General features: G+C 36.7%; 1 protein-coding gene across 17 annotated transcripts in view; it reads right to left on the bottom strand.

Annotated features, from left to right (window-relative positions):
• The window catches only part of CCDC91 (coiled-coil domain containing 91), a 341,211-nt gene that overhangs the window by 61,506 nt on the left and 260,020 nt on the right, over window positions 1-19,685 (bottom strand). For all 17 annotated transcript variants that reach the window (XM_075508273.1, XM_075508327.1, XM_075508281.1 and 14 more), the window contains one exon: window positions 10,705-10,812. In XM_075508273.1, the coding sequence (XP_075364388.1) occupies window positions 10,705-10,812 (108 nt within the window). The remainder of the gene's footprint in view (window positions 1-10,704; window positions 10,813-19,685) is intronic.

The following is a 19,685-nucleotide window of genomic DNA, read 5'->3' as shown; positions in this document are numbered from 1 at the left end:
AGGAATAAAGGAGAGCACTGAGACTTAAGGCACCACTCTGAGCTATCTATACACTTGATTTTGATTCCCAAGCATTGTAGAGGCCACTTTCTCTTAGGCCTATCTGGATGTCAAAGTTGGAGGTCTCCTGGTAGTTGTACCTGTCAAGAGGATATTGCCCATGTTTCAAGTAAACCTAATAAAAGCCTTCAAGAAAGAGCCATCAGCCTCCTGTAAGCAGGCTAATGAGTTCATCAGACCTAACAGTTCTATGAAAAATAATCAAGTCTATTCCAGTTTTCCTGTGAAAGTTATGATGGAGACCTACTTACGGAGCTTTATGTTTGGCCTGTGTAGACTATAAGACAGTATCCCTGAAGTTTTCAAATGGAAGTTGAAGTGAGGTTTTTCCTTTATTAATCAACAATCCAAGAACCAGAAAACAGGTAAGAAAATTCTAAACATGTTGGGGCTTTGAGTCAAATTATCCAGCTGTTATTAAACAAATTACCTTACTGACTCTCTGGACTAAAGTGCAAAAATGGAAATTGACGAAAAGTTATGGCTACAGATAATCTTTAAAAAAAAACAAAAAAAAAGTCCTGAACTGGAAATATGGTGGATGAATCAGTGTGAGGCCGAACTAAAACTCAGTGAAAACTCCACTTTAGTGCAACAAGAAAGTTTTAAGCCCATCTAAGTTTGCTAGGCTGCACATTCACATTGTGCATGTTATCTATAAGGCACAGTAGAGTAGAACATCATGCAGAGATACTCAGCCAGATCTAAAAACCTTTAGCTTAGGTACAAAGAGCATAGCTCTTTAATGCATCGCTTTGCCTAAACTAATTTCCATAGCCCAGCACTCTTACCTAGCCCTCTTTCTGAAAAAGCTATAATTTGCTTCCGTTTATTCCTTGGACAGGGAGTATAGAGTTAAGAGTGCAAAATTCTGATGTGTAAAAATTCTGAAGAGCAGATTGTAATGGGACGTGATGGCCCTATGAGACACAAGAGAGAGTTTTCCAATAAAAGAAAAAAACCAAACTTTTCTATAAAAGTAGTATTCCAAAGTGGAGAGAAATACTAGTATTTCTACCCTACTCTCTGGAAAGTACCAAGAGAGGGTCAAGAATAGTCTTCTGAAAATCAACTTAAAACAAAGGGCATTCAAAAATAGGTTATAATGTTTTCCTCCCTGCAAGAAGTTCTCTAGGCAATGGTTCCAAATGAAAATCGTTTGATGTAGATTCAAATATAAATACAGAGGTCCTGTGGTTTTTCTTGATTCCTGTAAAAAAGAAATAAAAAAATCTTTCTTTTTTTCCTGGAATGTGAGTCACAGAAGACATTGTAAACAGATTTAATCACAATAGCAACTAGTCAGTCTTTTTTGTTATTTTTATATATTAAATTTATCTCTGAGGAATCGTAACATTCTTCTTTCAGGTAAACATCTTCTGAAGGATTACATAGTATATATTATAACAATTCATGCAGTGAATGAAATAATGCAGGATATGAGCTATTTTACAGCTAAAACACTGTATTAAAGCTATTAATAGCTAATTCTAATTTAGTACAGTTATAATTCCTTGCATATTCCTATTAATCCTAAACTGCAAATTTAATGAAAACAGAAAATAGGGTGTCTTGCATTAACTAAAATGCTTTTAAAAAATATAGATGGTTTCTTCCCGGGCCCTGTACTGTTCCATTTAAAAGAAAACGAGTACAGGATTTCATCCACAAATGAGGATGCAATTTTTTGCTATAACTAATAGGCATCCAATCTATGTTTCTGCAGATTGGTTCCTTCACAATATTGAGTAAATCATCATGCACAGGTCACCAGAGGTTTATGGATAAATTCATTTTGTTAGCTGCTATTCATAGCTTATGTAAAAGTAGTCAGTTAGATAATCAAAAACAAAACAGCAAACAACATCACAGAACAACCAAAGTTAATATGAATATCCTAATACTAAACAGAAAAAAAAGCTTGCATTTTTTGTAGTATCACTGCAACAAAATAATGATATTTCACACTTTCATCTTTTGTCTGAGGAAACAATTTTCACACACTAATGAAATGACACTTGGAACCTTCTTTTAATGGCATAATTCTGAAAAACAGTATATAAAGACATATGTATGTCTAATTCACCCTCAGTAAATGACCAATTTTTCTTGTAACAAAAATCTACTGGATTTTTTTAATCTAATGAAACTGCATTGTAGTTAGTAGTTTAACAGAAAAAACAGGCATAATAAGCACTTTATCTCTCATCTCCAATATAATTTTTTTTTCCTACCTTCATTACATATGGACATAGGACAATCCCTGTCTCTTGAGATTTGGGAAAAATTATCTTCAGAAACATTTAGCAAATGTTTCAGTACTTCATTCATCAGCAGGAATAATAAACCACTGGATTGGGCTTTTTAAAGAATTCACCAATTCAAATTTGTTCACCTATTTTAACAAGAAATCTTCTTAACCCACAAAGTTCTACTTTTATTTCTGTCTCTCATGAAGGAATCTAACAGTAGGAAGAAATAACACAGGCTGTGGGTAACATTATCTCTATGTGAAAGGGAGATGACATAACAAAAATACACAGTTATAGCATCATGATTTTGTAATGTTATCAAAATATGTCCATTTCTACATCCTATTTGAAATACTATCCTGAGGAAAAAGGCAACCTTATTAAAACACTAATAATAGTTTTCTGTTCCTGTAGAAAGGCTAGCTATATTTAACAGCATATTCTTTTATACTGCACCTTTTCTTCAGCACTGCTAAACTATGCCCAAGTCAAATGACAAGATCTGGTAATCATAACTGGTTTCCTACAGTGTCCTCACTATCTGTGGCATCTGAGTGTTTGGCAGCGCAAGGTGGAAAATCTGTCTGAAGAATTCCAACATCTGTTACATATTTCCACTTCCTCAAATTATAACTTATTACTGCATGGTTGAACTGTATCTTTTTGCCAGTTTGAGGTCCAAGTGGCTAACAAAGCAGCAAAACTTTTCTAAGAGAAAGCTCAGGAATCAGCAAAACATTATTAAACCAGAAAAGTTAAAACAATGAAAATATAAAGAAAAATTATAATAGCGGTAATACAATAACTAAGCCTATACTTGTACTCAGGGTTCCACTCAGCAGTATACAGACAGTATGTAAACTGTATAATTTGAAGCACATCAGAGGTTGAAGTTAAGCTTAAAACATTTTGCTGCATATGTGCTTTATTGTTTTTATAAATAAAGTAAGAAGCTAAACAAAGTCATCTAATAATGAAAATACTTTTCTCAGAAAGCTTACATAGTAATAGAGACTATTAAAACCCACAAACTTCAAGGTCCTAAGGATACAGAAAGAAGGAACTTCAGTAAAAATATGAAGGAAAAAAAAGTCCTTCTATTTTTGTGATCTAATTCATTTCACAGCCTGTACGAGTTCTCACAGAATTGCTCCATCTATCAGGAAAAATAAAAGGAAATGAACTCCTAAAATATGAGCAATATAAACAGAAAAATTTTCAGTAATGGAAGATAACAAAATGGAGGAAAAAATTTTCAACAATAGCTGACAGAAAAATAATTGAGGAGAAAAATCATACTATATTACTTAGTTGTTCAGTATTGACAAGAGGTGATGATATAAATTCATAACAAGTAATGAAGATTTTAAGGAAACTTGTATATATAAGCAAAAGACAGAAAGCAAAAAAATCCCACTAACAAGACACTTTCAAGTGGAACTTGACAAATCCAAGGAAGCAAATGCAACTTCCAAGTAAGATTTTTGGTTGAGACTCTGAAAGTATCGTGGCTGAATTAACAGTGCAAAGGGACTGCAAAATCATCCTTTAACTAGCTTGCAATAGTGGGCACATTCAAATGAAAACAGAAGACTCTGGTAAGGATTTAAATTTTTTCAAAAAAATAGATATGCCTTTGGATCTTAGCAATGTAACTTTTACTTTGGGAGTAAATACTAAGCAATACTGGATACAAAGTCAACACATACAGAACCAAAACACAGAGCGAGTATAAATCAAACTTCTTCAGGATTTAAGGAAAAAAAAAAACCCAACCAAACAAAAAAGCGCCTTCCCAGCACAGGAATAGCTGATTCTTGATCTTTTCACTCTAATTCTCTCTATATACACAGAAATCACAGAGGTATTATGAATTTAGGAATAAATTACTCAAATTGACAACAGGATTCTAATAATACTTTTTTTCCCCTTTACCTAATCAGGAACTACCAGAGAATAAAGAAGTTCTGAGAAAGTCTAACTTCGCTTTAGGCAGAAGAGCAGCAGACCTGAAAAGACACATCTAGATTAGCTATGTTTAAGGATGAGAGGTTAGGTGCAAAATGAATTAGATGAAAACGTAATGGGAATGACTGATAGGAAGGACTTCGTTTTGGAGGGAATGAACAAACAGTTATTCCCACAGCAGGAAACTGCAAGATTTCTGAGAACTGAGAGGAAATGCCCAAAGAAGGGAGCATGATAAATACTCTCAAGACTATCACAGTTGGAATTAATGAACCAGAAAGGTTATGTCTACTGCATTCTTCATTTTTTCAGCTTGCAAGTCTTCAGGATTATTCAAGTACCTACTGCTCTCACTATAAAAATTGGTTAATGTATCCTAAAAATGCAAATATTCAAAATTCTCTAAGAATCTAGTTTGCTCCCTTCAAGATCAGGCATTAAATAGATTTCACAATTACTACCATTATATGGGAAAAACATAGAACCTCTTTCCTTTACAACAGGGGAAAAAAAATAATCAAAGTCACAGAATAAGCATTATTATATAAACATGCTCCACATTATGAGTAGATATAAAAACAAGATTTGAAATAATAGAAAATTATACTTCCTGACTGTGGAACTAAGTTGCTGAATGAAATAAACATTTTCTTGGGCAAACAATCACTTACTATACAAGACAACTACTTTTTACATTTGACATTTTAGGCATTGTCAGGGGACTTACTGGTACTCTTCACAGAAGGCTATGCAAAACACATCAAAATGCATCATCCAAATACTGGAGAAGATAAGGTATCTATCGCATTCCAGCAACTCATTACTATTGTCACACCAGTCTTCTGCTTGTCCGCAAGCTGTTCTTGGAAGCATCACACACTTGAAAAAACTGAGTTCTAGCAAATGGAACTTCTATTCTGACTGACCTTTCAGCAAATTGTTTTCAAATTAAAGATCAACCAGTACTTTTCTGAGCGTGTCTCAAAAAAAGGGCACAAGATTTAACATACCATCCAACAGATTTTGAACTACTATTTGTCATACAAATGACAGCCAACATAATGATAAAGAAGAGTGGAAAAAGAATTAAGGACATGGTGCTAATTCTACTTATCTTAAATGTTGCTTCATCTACAAATGCGAGACTTGTTTCATAGCTTCATATAAAATCATCACAGAAATATCAATATGCAAAATTGCAGAGGAAGCATTAAACCAACTTCTTTCTTTTTCATATGACACTTCCAGTAATGTTCTGTCTCAGCAATTACACTAGCAGCTCCTTTGGCTTCTTAAACTATGGAAAAAAATTCAGCATAATATACTCTGTTCAGCATAATATACTCTATACAAAGGAAAACTGCAGGCCACACATCCTTAAGGCACATCCTTAAGGGTTTACTGAGTAGAAGAAAAGAAGTCCAGCCCAGGAAAGGAATATGCATGGAACTGAACTACAGAATTAAAGACCTCCATTCCTTGTCATTCTTTATTCTTCTTTTACATGAATCAAAATGGAAAATATGCAGACTAACAAAATTAAGGACCACAGTAAAATATATCCCCCTTAACTACATCCAAGCATGAAAACACTACAGAGAATGTCCATTTGTATCTCTTTGGTTGATACTTTTTCCTCAGGAAGACATAGAGAAAAAGAAGAATATTGTCAAGTCATAATTTGGAGATGGAAATGGGCGATGTGAGTCGCACTTCACATATACTTTGATCCCTCCCCATCCAAGAATGCCTGTTTCACACTGTTTAGAAGATAGTAAGGAAGGAGACCATCAAGGTAAGGAAAGAAAAGTGCAAGATGATAAATAGAGGGAAAATGACTTCTCGTAAATGAAAAGTGATTTGCTGCAGGTATTTAAGATTTTATTTTACCTTAATACACAGATAATTGACTGTTTTAAAAAGAATATAAAAATCAACCTCAATATAGTCTACATTTTAACACCATCTACTTTGAATAGCAAGAGAAATTTCTGGCACATCATCATTTCTAGGGCTTCCAGTGAAAACAGGTCATTCCTTTCACATTATCATGCTCATGGTCTAGCAACCTCAATGAGAAAATTCCTTAGAATATCATAGTCCTAGATAGTAAATACTTTCAAATAATACATGCTTACTTACTCCATCTTTTTATGGTGCCTTTTATGGTCCATGCTTTTTAAAGTTACTCTGTCTCTATGTCTTCTCTATGTTCAGAAGAAAAACCTACTCTGATGTTTGAACAGAGTACTTCTATTCAAACATTGGAAAACAGGGAAAGCTGAAAGACACTCAATGCCACATATTGAAGTACGGAACCACAGAATATTGCCAGTGATACCTGCCTCTGCTAGCTGCATCCAGCCCAGGCAATTCCTTAGTTACAAAGTCTCAGTGATGAAATCATATTTCCCCATAAGTATGACATATATTTAATGAACTTAAATTATATATATATATTAAAAATTGCTGCTCTTTCCTGCTAAAAATGGAAGTATGCATAGCCTGTAGACCTTTTCCATGCCTCATTTGCCATAAAAGATTGCTAGCACTTGCTAAAGAAGGTAGAACTATGATCTAAATTTGTCAGTAATCTCACAGAGAGATAAATTTTACTGTCAGATGTCTGGTTTGTTTTGGGGGTTTGTTTGGGGTTTTTGTTTTTAATATTCATACTTTAGAAAATACATATTGTTCTACCCCATGTGGCATCTCACTTCTAGCACTGACCACAATACCTGACTATACCGAAGCACTTTTATTAACTTGCTGTTTTATGTGCCTTCATTTTCTGAGTATTAAAAATTTCTATTCAAAAGTTTGTTGATCATGTTTTTCAGTATGTATTTTCAAACAGCACATGAGTTAAACCACAAGATCAAAGTTGGTGTTCATTTTCAGGAGGCAACATCAAATATGTTTGTGTCTCAGAAAAAGATAAGGATAAAATTTATGATTTTCCAACTTGTAATAAACTGACATGTGTTTTCCAATGACATTTTCTCTGATATCCTCAAATGCTAGAAACGTAGCTTTCCTAAATATTAACTACATGACGTGACTGCTTCCTGGCATAGAGGAGAAGAGTTCTCATTGTCCTGTTCATTCATGAAGGGCACCATGACCCTGGTGCCCCTGAATATGCCACAAGAATGCCTGGTTTGCTTTTTGAAATGTTGATATGAGAGTATTTCCTTGAAAAAGACAGCAGCCCTGGAGATTGTTCCCCAGGAAGCATCCGTGATCATCAATTTTACAGTGATCATCAACTTCTGTGAGGGAACTGGTCCTTTCAACACATTTCAGGAAAGGGGAAAGGGGACCCATAAGCTCCAGTCCTAGGGGACATTTGAGATCAGATATTCAAGACAAGTGACATTAACAGACTAAGAAAAGGTAGATGTAGAAATACCTGGCATCTGTGAGCAGTAACTGAATAGTAACTGATACCGCCAGCTCTTCTCTCAAGTGTTTTTTTCAAAAGCAATGGATAGTGATAACGATTAATACAGAGGGACACTTCACTGGGAGGCAGTTCAGTCTAGTATGTCAGAGACTATATTGAACTTCAGGCAGACGAAACTAAACTAGAAAAATAGACCAGAGCTTTCTTTCTTTAGGATCAGTGGGGAAGGCATCTGTCAGAAAGGCCAGAATAGAAAACGGTTCAGAATTTTACTTTGGAGAAGTTTCTGCAATTTTAGCAATGTCCTAAGCCGCAGACCTATGGAGTTAGATGTAGTAGAAGACTACAGTGAAAAGATAGATGACAGACCTGAAACAAAATACAGAACTGAAGAAAATTTGTTTTGACGGGCTGATGGTTCCCTCCTGTAGATGATGATGTTACCTACAGCTAGCCAGTATGCTGCAAAACCTCACATGTAATGATCAAAGATGAATAGCAGAAATTTATCCAGGAGGAAACAGAGATAAAACCATAGAACTAGGCCTTTCACACCTTCCCCTAACCTGGAAGATACAGCCTTGTAACACTGACCATATCAGCAGTATGGTACCCCTCTAGACAGACTTATAACATGCATCTCCATCACAGGCAGAAGACCCTGATAAAATACAGCTTCAAAATCAGAAGCTTAAATAAACTCTAACGATACGTTGAAGACAAGCAGAGAAAAACAGCCTTTACTCCTCAAAGAGACATTTTTGGAGGAAAGGGTATGGGAACTTAGGGAGAAAATGGGATTAGGAGAAAGCATGAGGAAGGATTTAGTATATGAGATGATCTTGATTTTGTGGAACGGGAAATAAAACAGCAGAAAATTTAGAAGAAATGGCAAATGAGGATAAAAAACTATGTGGGTTGACAAAGTTTTACACAGGCTTAAAAGTTTGAAGGCAAAATACTGCTTGTAAGGCAAGAATATTAGAAGGGGGGAAAAAAAAAAGAAGCTATGTTTGTGTACAGAACATACTTGCACTGTGTGATTACTACTGCACCAAAAAAAATAATTCTTTACAGTGCTATAGATACTCATAACTCTCCATGTAAAGGTGGATATGCATGTACAAGCCCATAACATAGAATCTGAATCAACTTGGTGTATAATCATTAGTAATCATTTCAGCAATCTTAACTGTTAGCACAGAACAAAATCATCTGAACAAAACCAAATGTTAAAGTAAACACCAAAGCACACATTTAAGAATAGATTTATTCAAAAATAATAAAAACATACTACACATTTCTCAGATCTCTTCCAACAAAGATTTATGAATGAACAAAATTTGCCAGTATAAATCCTATTTTATTAAACCTGGTAGTTCTACCATAAGTACTCATACTTGTCTACTTGATTAGGCTTCAAAATCCCAGTTTTATATTACAATTAAAGGCGGTAAACCTTGATTGAGTTGAATGAGAAATGACTTTGAAGTTTGTGAACAAAATGTAAACCTTTTCTGGGATCCACAGGGGCTGTTAAATTGTGTTAAATGTAGACATGATGTGAACTGGGCACTGCGTTATGTCATAAATACTCTCCTGTCCTACAACCAAGAATAGGTCCCTTACATTGTTAGGTTGTCCCCAGGTAAATCTGAACCTCTTGAACATGTTTCCACATTTCTGTCCCCACTTTTGGGTTTGTGATGCAAATGTAACAGATCACAGGAGAAATATTTTTGCTCAATCTGTAAGTACACCCTCAAAAAATCTTCCTATAAGTCTTCCAGATTTCATGAGATTCACTCCTTTTTAACATCAGAAAATGATATCAAGTCAGTAAACAATACGTTCATTTCAGAAACACAAAACATTTTCTTAAAATTCATTTTTACTTGCTTTTTTATGCAGAGCTTTACGGTAAGCATTAAATAGCTGTAGTTCTGTGCAATAAACTCCTCATTCATGATGGAATCAATTTCTCCAAACTATTACATCTTTCTTTCATACTGTTTATACAGATGCTTATATATTTAATACATTTGCAGTAAGTGCTAATTGATATGGTCAGAACAGTGAAATGGTCATAAAACATTGTTGGAAATGGTGGAATACTTCAAATGGACTTTTGATGTATTTAGGTCTAACATACCCCAAGAAAATTAAATAAACAAACTATTATCCATTGTATTTCTAGTAGAATTGTTGATAACAGTACTTAAAAGGTAACTGTTAATACTGTTTAATTGCCATGTAAACAACTTCAGAATGCTATTAATAATTAGCTTTTTAAAAAAAAAAAAAAACTTATATACTAATGTTCATTATTATTTTGATTCAAGAGCTGTACCTAAGTCAAACCAAGATATGTTCAATAACAAACCAGGTTTACACTGTTCAGACACTCATCAGTAATTGCTGTGATTCCAAATACTTGCTATGCAGTGTGCTTTTACTCAAGTTATGTTAAATGAGCCAATATAGGCCTATTTAGGTATATATATTTCTGACTATTATGTAATTCCTCATGGCTTGGGTTTGGGTTTTTTTTATGTAAGATTTCTATGACATAAAAATAGTTTTGGACAACAGATGTTTGTGTCTACCATCTAAGAAGAACCAAAAATTCAGGCCAAAAATTTGTGCAAATCACATACAATCAAATTCTGCGTTTAACTACATAAATTAATTGCATTTTTTCTCCAAGACTACAGAAAATGGCAGCTGTTAAAGGAGTAAGTATTAAGTTGCTCTGAGACTTTTTCTCAGTGCTACGCTCTTGAATCTGTTCTAAGCAGGTTTAAATGTTATAAAATACCTTTGATCCCAACAGATGAAGAGTCTTTTTTTTTTTTTTTTTTTTCATTTTTAAATACTTGTGTTTACTGTTATGCTGAGGACACAAGGCGAAAGACTGATTATTTTCTTTGGTGATCATATATGTTAATATTTTTTCAAACAGAAAAGAGCTGAAACTAAAAGAAACTCACAAAGATTTTTGAATGTGCACATCCATACCTGAGCATTAAGAAGTTCTTCACATTTGTGAGAATGTTTTTCGATTGCTAGTATATACTGTTTTTCAATAGCTGCTTCTTGCTGTTGAACTGTAGATTGTAGCAGTGCCTGCAAAAAGAAAGTACAGAGTATTCAACAAAGATATAACTGGGATGTTTATTGGTAACTGCAAATCTACTAATACTTGTGTATAAGCAGAACGTGGAATGCCATGATAAATTTGGAATGTGCAACTATTAAAGTACCTTTCTATGTAACACTACCTTGTTTTCAGTCAGGACTAAAATTTTTTGGATCTCAGATTTCTTATACACAGTCTGCTTAAAAAAGCAGCACACAGAAGATAGAGAGGGAGAGTATTTCTGTTAAATATACTCAGTTTAGTGGGACCACACAAGAAGAGAAGCATATGAAAGCTGCTGAAGAAAAAAAAAAAAAAAAAAAGCCAGACATATTTCCCTGGCTGACAAAACTCCACATCCTCTCGGCACAGTGTAAGATCCCATGGGCCAAGCATGATCTTCACAACCACAAGTCAAGTAAAAGCAGATGGAAATTCTGAGTAATTTAAAACATAAAAGAACGCCCCCCCCAGGAAGTTCACACTCAAATGTGAAGCAGTGGAAGTCAAAGTGTGGAAAGTCAAAGTACCAAGACAGTAACAAGATGATGATAAAATTAGGAATTCTATGTGTGCGCACACGTGTGCGCGCACACGTGTGTATTCACATGCACTTGACTGAACTCTGCAGAATTTCCAGCATCTGAATGCAAAAAGAGAAATAAAAATATTTTAAGATAAGTGAAAAACCAAATTACATTTGAGGAATTACACTCAGGCTTCCTTAAACAATGATGGTATTTAAATGCAGGATTTACCTAACTCATGCTATGCAAGTCTTTTTCCCTAATATTATCAAATATTTATGTCACTTTCCAAATATTCATTGGGCTATTCATACACAATGTAGCAAACTATTTTTAAGTAGTAATCAATATAGTGAAGTAGTTGAAATTACTGTGTAAGTTAAAACAGACATAAATTTTATAGAAAACAGACCTTTGGCCCAAATGCAGACAAGAAAAAAAAAATCTCCTCTTTCAAACAATCTTTATTTTAGAGATATATTTACTTCGTGGAACATAACACACATTAAATAAAATTTTGAATACTTTAAAAAAAAAAAACACACAAACCAAAAATATATAAAAAAACCTTCTTACAATTTTTTAACTACCTTTCCAAATTTTCCACTTATTAGCCTCTTATGCCAAAATCAGTGTTCTTCAGTAATGCTATAGCATGGTATTAGTTTCAGCACAGGTTCAGAAAGATTTAAAAGGTAAAAATAGTGCTTAACATATACTTTAATCAAAGTATAAGAATACATTTACCGGAGTTTGCAGGGGATTTAGCTAGCCAAAAGTTTACTTTCATAAAAGCCAATTTCTTTCTAACTAAATTTAGTTCTTTTATTGATATACATTCAGGCAATCACAAAAACTTAACACTCAAAGAAGTGTAACTTCTGTATGTGAAACGTTATATGCTAAATCCTACTGTGTATAAACTAGAATTGCCACATATCACTGGCAAAAAATAAGTCTGTACTTTGGGGTATGGGGTTTTTTTTTCCTAAACTATTGTGACAAGAATTGTTTCATATAACTGGCACAAAAGAAAAAAAAAATCAAATTCTGATCTTAGGCAAAACAGTAACAGAATGATCATTAAGTTGAAATGCCATTTCTCAGATGGCTTTTTGCTCACGCCAAGGAGTGAGTAACTTTATGCACTTTACTATGCAAACTTAACTGGCAACTGTTAAATTTGTATTAAATGGTATAAAGTTTTCAAGGAAATAATTATTATTCATTGAATGGCATGTAGAGTTGTTAAAATTTTAAAATTTATTTTATTATTATTATTTTCTTTAGAAAATACATTAAATTCCACATTCAGAAACAAAAGCCTTCCCTTTCTATCATACATGCTACTAATAAAGTTTAAATAGTACCACAGAATTGATCCTGTATTTGACTATTCCACTAGTTGGCTGAGTAAGGAGACAGAGAGAAAAATCCCCCTATGTGGCACAGTATGTCAGAGATAGCTTCCATGTTGTGTCATAAAAAAAATCTCCAGACAAAAATCTTTATTTTTGATGGAGAGATGCAGCAGATCAGCCACTCAAACAGGCCTTTAAAACACAGAATAAATTATTTATGCCAAGGCTCAAATCTTTTCAAGTCACTTAAAAGAAGATGAGGTGTGTCACATAATACCCTGAAATAGCAATAACTCCTTATTATAAAAATAAGATTTCCCCTTTCAAGAGGAATCTAAAGATTCTCAGAACCTTATGGTTTTAAGATATGCTTACAATCAAAACAGAATGCTGAGCTCTAATTTATTGTAGAGTGTGGAATGATTTTATTCTCATGAGAAAATTTTTGTGCTCAGGACTGATCATAATTGTCAGTACTGTCAGATAAGGCACTTCTATAAAACAAAGTCTGCTCTTCTGAAGTATGAACAGGAAAGTGTCAGAGAATTGGCATAACTAGACAAATGTATCTTGCCCTTTAAATTAAAACTTTCATTATTCTTCAGTTATCATTGAAATTATCAGAAATAAGACAATTTTTAAAATAAAACAAAAGGCAAACTTGACAATTTCCTTTAATTCTAATCTAACATGCAGTTGTTGCCTAGGACACTATGTTCATTGCATATATCCTACATCTGCCTGGCTCCAGCTAACTATAAAAGTAAATATAAACATAAAGATGTCATAAAACAACGTCTTTCCAAGATATTGTAAAAAAAGACAAAAAAAAAGAAAAAAGAAAACAGAGTTAACAAATGAGGTTTTCTTCTTCTTTGTCTGATCACAACCATCATTTAAGGTTTCTTGATAGGGTAAATACAGCAGACATGCATGATATACATCCAAAGCTTTTGCAAATTTCAAGATAATCAACAACGTAAATTACTAATTTAAAAAACTAATTTACTAGTTAAATAATTTACTATTTATATTAATTAATAATTTACTATTACATACATTTAGCTATTTGATGATAGGCATCTCTAACTGTTATATATTTACATACTTCCTTCAGTACAATGACACTGAAACTCTTTTGACTAATTGCTATTCTGGTCAACTACTTATTGCTGCTGAAACACCACTTTCTTCCTTAATCAATTACACAATTATCCTGGTGAGCTGATGTTCCATAAATCTGTGGCCACTGACCTAATATCAAGCTGGCATTCTTGAGGCAGTCTCCTTTTAAAAGCTCATTGAATCATTTCAAGTAAGGTTACAGCAGAATGTAGCCTGTGGCATCTGTTGCACGAAGTCAAAGGGTAGGATTTCAGCATGGGTGCTCTTGGTAATTCATTTCTCCTATATACTGTGCAATGAACTTCCTTGACACAGGGTGGCAAGGGACATCCTGTACCAACAGTCAGTTTCAGGACTGTGATGGAAGAGGCATCAGTCTTGATGTGGATCTTTTTCTAGACTCCTACCACATTTGTTGCCTCAGTCTACACTTGATAGTCATAGAGGAAGTGGTGGGTTCAGATTTTCAGGATTTCTTTACATTTATCAACTAGTCCTTCCTGCTTCTGGGCTTTTTTTTTTTTTCCCCTTCCTCAGCACAACACAATTCACAAGCCCTAACTACATCTGCCTCTAACCAAAAGTGAGGTCGCCTTTTAGGTCTTTACTAGAGCCAAATAAACAGTCATCTTTTTCCAGGGATTTACTAGATCTTCTTTTCCCATTTGTAATTTCCTCAGCTTTCAAAAAACTTCTGCCTCCCAACCACTTATGTAAGTCGTTGTATCAGGGGACAGTGGTACCTCAGGGACTGTGGTACCTTAGATAAACAACTACTTAAAGTGGTTTGCTTAAAATTCAAATACAAAGCCATGCATGAATATGAGAATGAACTGTACGCATAACCATATGAATGCATAACCATAGTTATGATTGTAAGTACATCATCATTTGAACTGATGCCTTTCCACTAATCAAAGACAGAATTTACAAGGCTTATGTACTAAATAATCAAAGTATATTTAGGTATAATAAAATAAGAATAGTAACATCTTCCCTCTGACTCCTGAAAAGAAAACAGAAAAATATCACCACAGCTCCAAATAATCAGATAAACGTATATACATTGCCTTCTAACATTTCCTTCTTCCCTGTATCTCATATTACACTTTTACCACTACTAAACTGGACAAAAAACACCATTAACTGAGAAAAACAAGAATTAATGTCTACACTGACATTGTTTTATTAGGTTTGGTTCAGTTATAATTCATTTTCAACTTGGCATTATCTTAGCTAATCAAAACTAAAATTCGGTCAAGTTTTAAGCCTCAGACTTTAATCTATAGCTGTTTTGTCTTGTAGATCAGAAAATGATAGAAGAAAGTAGCACTGAGAAAATTATTAGGGGAAGAAAAGGGTGCCAAATTAACACATCTAGATTTAATTCCTCTAAAGCCAGAATTACTTCCGAAAATTACACTAACTTAAGGTAGTCAGTGGGTTTTATTTGGTCAAAAAAAACTGGGACAAGAATAAATTACCTTATATTTTAACAATTAATCTAGCTCGGTATCCTCAGTTTCAGTATAGGAACTTAAGATGACTCAAAGAATTGACAAGAAACTATCAGAGTCAGATATGGAATAGCTAACCTTTAGGTCCCTTTCCAAAATCTATCAGTTATCAGATGGATTGGAGTCTGATGTACTTTTTCTTCCTTTCAAAAAGTTGTATTTTCTTCCTTTCAAAAACAAATGAAAGAAATCATTATATGTTCCTCTCATCTTATCAGGACTAAAACCAGTACAATTTAACCAAAAGGAAAATTAGGAGTCTGCACATTGCCTCAGTCCTGATTTTCCTTTCCCAGAGAATAGGAAAATGGCTCTTGAACCACTACAGATGAAGCCAAATTTTCTAAGATTTCAAAGATTCGTTGATTAGTTCTTATTCTAATACCAGTATCTCTGGATTCTTGTTAGTTAAGCAGCCTTTACAGCGCAAGGAATAACAAAATAATAGCAGAATTGTAGAATCTGCTAGAACCTTGTAGATCCTTGGGGGGGGGGGGGGGGGGGGAACATGTTCTGTTGTCTGTAAACTATATGGTTTTATTGTATTATAAGGTAGTTTAAACGCTAGAATTCATTTGGGAGAACTTATATCTTCTACTTGCTATTTTATTTTGTCACTTGGAAATAATTCATATTGCCAATGCACATTATACTCCACCACCAAACTGTCTTATGTTTTCTGCTCATTGTTTCTGGACTTATATACATGAACAACTTTGGGGAGGTTTTTAAAGAACAAATTCAGACTGTTAATGGGAAAGCTAAGGAGTAACATGCATCCTCACATTTAACAGTAACTATATACAGTGTGGTTGCTCCACACGAACACTCCAAATAACAGGACTTGTAGGATGACAATAACAGCAAAGTCTTCTTCTGAAGCTTAAACTATCAGAAACATTCCAAACCATTCAAGAAATCCTGCTTCTTCCCTCCTTTCTCATCACTCTCCTCACTCAAAAAAGCTATCAGAGAATTGATACTACTTTTTCCTTCACTAACCAAAAATGCCTGGTGGCTTCTGACAGAACAAAGAGAATGAAAGCCCTTAAGAACAAGTTCTCTAACAAGTCTTCATATCCATTTTAGTTTTATATATGATGGGTTATAAAAATCACAGAAGCCATTATTTCCTCAAACCATTACCAAAACCTTCATGCATTTAAATGACAGTACGAAACATTTTTAAACTAGTTTGCAGAAAGATTAAAAGTGAATCCATCTTAATTTCATAAACTGGAATTTTACCAAAACAAAATAAAACTTAACTAAGTAAATTAGTCCAAACCCCTTTTTGAACTCAGATAAAGAGCCAACCTTAGCTTTAAGTTTCATACATTAGAATAATTTTGGAAGACCCCGAGTTGAAACTAGATCCAAGCATCATAACAACAATTTTATCCATAATCACCTTGGGGTGTCCTTAAGGGAATATACATCTGTATTGGGTTTGTGTGGCAAGGTTTTGGTAGCGTGGGGGCTACAGGGGTGGCTTCTGTGAGAAGCTGCGAGAAGCTTCCCCTGTGTCCGATAGAGCCAATGCCAGCCTGCTCCACGACAGACCCACCACTGGCCAAGGCCGAGCCCATCAGCGACAGTGATAGCACCTCTGGGATAACATATTTAAGGAGGGGAAAAAAAAACCTGCACAACTGCAGCCAAAGAGTGAGAATATGTGAGAGAAACAACTCTGCAGACACCAAGGTCAGTGAAGAAGGAGGGAAAGGAGGTGCTCCAGGCACCAGAGCAGAGATTCCCCTGCAGTCCATGGTGAAGACCATGGTGAGGCAGGCTGTCCGCCTGCAGCCCATGAAGGTTGACAGTGGAGCAGATATCCACCTGCAGCCCATGGAGGACCCCACACCAGGGCAGGTGGATGCCCAAAGGAGGCTGTGACCCCATGGGAAGCCTGCACTGCAGCAGGCTCCTGGCAGGACCTGTGGCCCTGTGGAGAGAGGAGCCCACGCTGGAGTGGGTTTGCTGGCAGGACTTGTGACCCTGTGGGGGACCCATGCTGGAGCAGTCTGTTCCTGAAGGACTGCACCTCGTGGAAGGGACCCATGCTGGAGCAGTCTGTTCCTGAAGGACTGCACCCCATGGAAGGGATCCACACTGGAGCAGTTCGTGAAGAACTGCAGCCTGTGGGAAGGACTCATGTTGGAGAAGTTGGTGGAGGATGGTCTCCTGTGGGAGGGACCCAACACTGGAGCCGGGGAAGAGTGTGAGGAGTCCTCCCCGTGAGGAGGAAGGAGCAGCAGAGACAACGTGTGATGAACTGACCACAACCCCCATTCCCCATCCTCCTGTGCCGCTGGAGGGGAGGTGGTAGAAAACTTGGGAATAAAGTTGAGCCCAGGAAGAAGGGAGGGGTAGGGGGAAGGTGATTTAAGATTTAGTTTTTGTTTTCTCATTATCCTATTCTGATTTCAACTGGCAATAAGTTAAACTGATTTCCCCAAGTCGAGAGTGTTTTGCCTGTGATGGCAATCGGTCAGCAATCGCCTTGTTCTTATGCCAACCTATAAGCCTTTCGTTATATTTTTTCTCCTCTGTCCAGCTGAGGAGAAGAGTGATAGAGCAGCTTTGGTGGGCACCTGGTGTCCAGCCAGGGTCAACCCACCACAACATAATTACTCTATTACATGCTTTAGCAATGGTCAGAGAATTAAGTAGTCCTGGAATGTAATTGACAGCACACTACATGTACTGTGGGAACACTAGAGAACTGTATCACAGCATACAGACTGAAAAACTGTACTGTACCCAATCTGAGAAGAAAAGTATAAAGATCAGAAAATACAAATGACCACAAAATTTTATCCTGTATTTCACACAGAATCGTATAGGTTGGAAAAGACCTTTAAGATCATCGAGTCCAACCATTAACCTAACACTGCCAAGACCACCACTACACCATGTCCCTAAGCACCTCATCCAAACGTCCTTTAAATACCTCCAGGGATGGCGACTCAACCACTTCCCTGGGCAGCCTGTTCCAATGCTTGATAACCCTTTCAGTGAAGAAAAATTTCTTAATATCCAGTCTAAACCTCCCCTGGCGCAACTTGAGGCCATTTCCTCTTGTCCTATCACTTGTTACCTGGGAGAAGAGACCGACCCCCACCTCTCTACAACCTCCTTTCAGGTAGTTGTAGAGAGCGATAAGGTCTCCCCTCAGCCTCCTTTTCTCCAGGCTAAACAATCCCAGTTCCCTCAGCCACTCCTCATAAGACTTCTGCTCCAGACCCTTCACCAGCTTCGTTGCCCTTCTCTGGACACGCTCCAGCACCTCAATGTCCCTCTTGTAGTGGGGGGCCCAAAACTGAACACAGTATTCACAGTGCGGCCTCACCAGTGCCGAGTACAGGGGCACGATCACTTCCCTAGTCCTGCTGGCCACGCTATTTTTGATACAAGCCAGGATGCCATTGGCTTTTTTGGCTGCCTGGGCACACTGCTGGCTCATATTCAGGCGTCTGTCAACCAACACTCCCAGGTCCTTCTCTGCCAGGCAGCTTTCCAGCCACTCTTCCCCAAGCCTGTAGCGTTGCATGGGGTTGCTGTGGCCCAAGTGCAGGACCTTGCACTTGGCCTTGTTAAACCTCATACAATTCACCCCAGCCCATCGATCCAGCCTGTCCAGATCCCTCTGCAGAGCCTTCCTACCCTCACGCAGATCAACACTCCCACACAACTTGGTGTCATCTGCAAACTTGCTGAGGGTGCACTCGATCCCTTCATCCAGATCATTGATAAAGATGTTAAACAGAACTGGCCCCAACACAGAGCCCTGGGGAACACTGCTTGTGACCAGCTGCCAACTGGAGTAAACTCCATTCACCACCACTCTTTGGGCCTGGCCGTCCAGCCAGTTCTTTACCCAGCGAAGAGTACACCCGTCCAAGCCATGAGCAGCCAGTTTCTCCAGGAGAATGCTGTGGGAAACCGTGTCAAAGGCTTTACTGAAGTCTAGATAGACAACATCCACAGCCTTCCCCTCATCCACTAGGCGGGTCACCTTGTCATAGAAGGAGATCAGGTTGGTCAAGCAGGACCTGCCTTTCCTGAACCCATGCTGGCTGGGCTTGATCCCTTGGTTATTCTCTACATGCCGTGTGATAGCACTCAGGATGATCTGCTCCATCAGCTTCCCCGGCACCGAGGTCAGGCTGACAGGCCTGTAGTTCCCCGGGTCCTCCTTCCGGCCCTTCTTGCAGATGGGCGTCACATTAGCTAATCTCCAGTCAGCAGGGACCTCCCCAGTTAGCCAGGACTGCTGGTAAATGATGGAAAGGGGCTTGGTGAGCACTTCTGCCAGCTCCTTCAGTAC

The sequence above is a fragment of the Mycteria americana genome, chromosome 1 (genome assembly GCF_035582795.1).
Source record: "Mycteria americana isolate JAX WOST 10 ecotype Jacksonville Zoo and Gardens chromosome 1, USCA_MyAme_1.0, whole genome shotgun sequence".
Lineage (NCBI taxonomy): Eukaryota > Metazoa > Chordata > Aves > Ciconiiformes > Ciconiidae > Mycteria > Mycteria americana.
The sequence above is the reverse complement of the archived record's forward strand: the minus strand, read 5'-3'. Positions and strand labels throughout refer to the sequence as shown.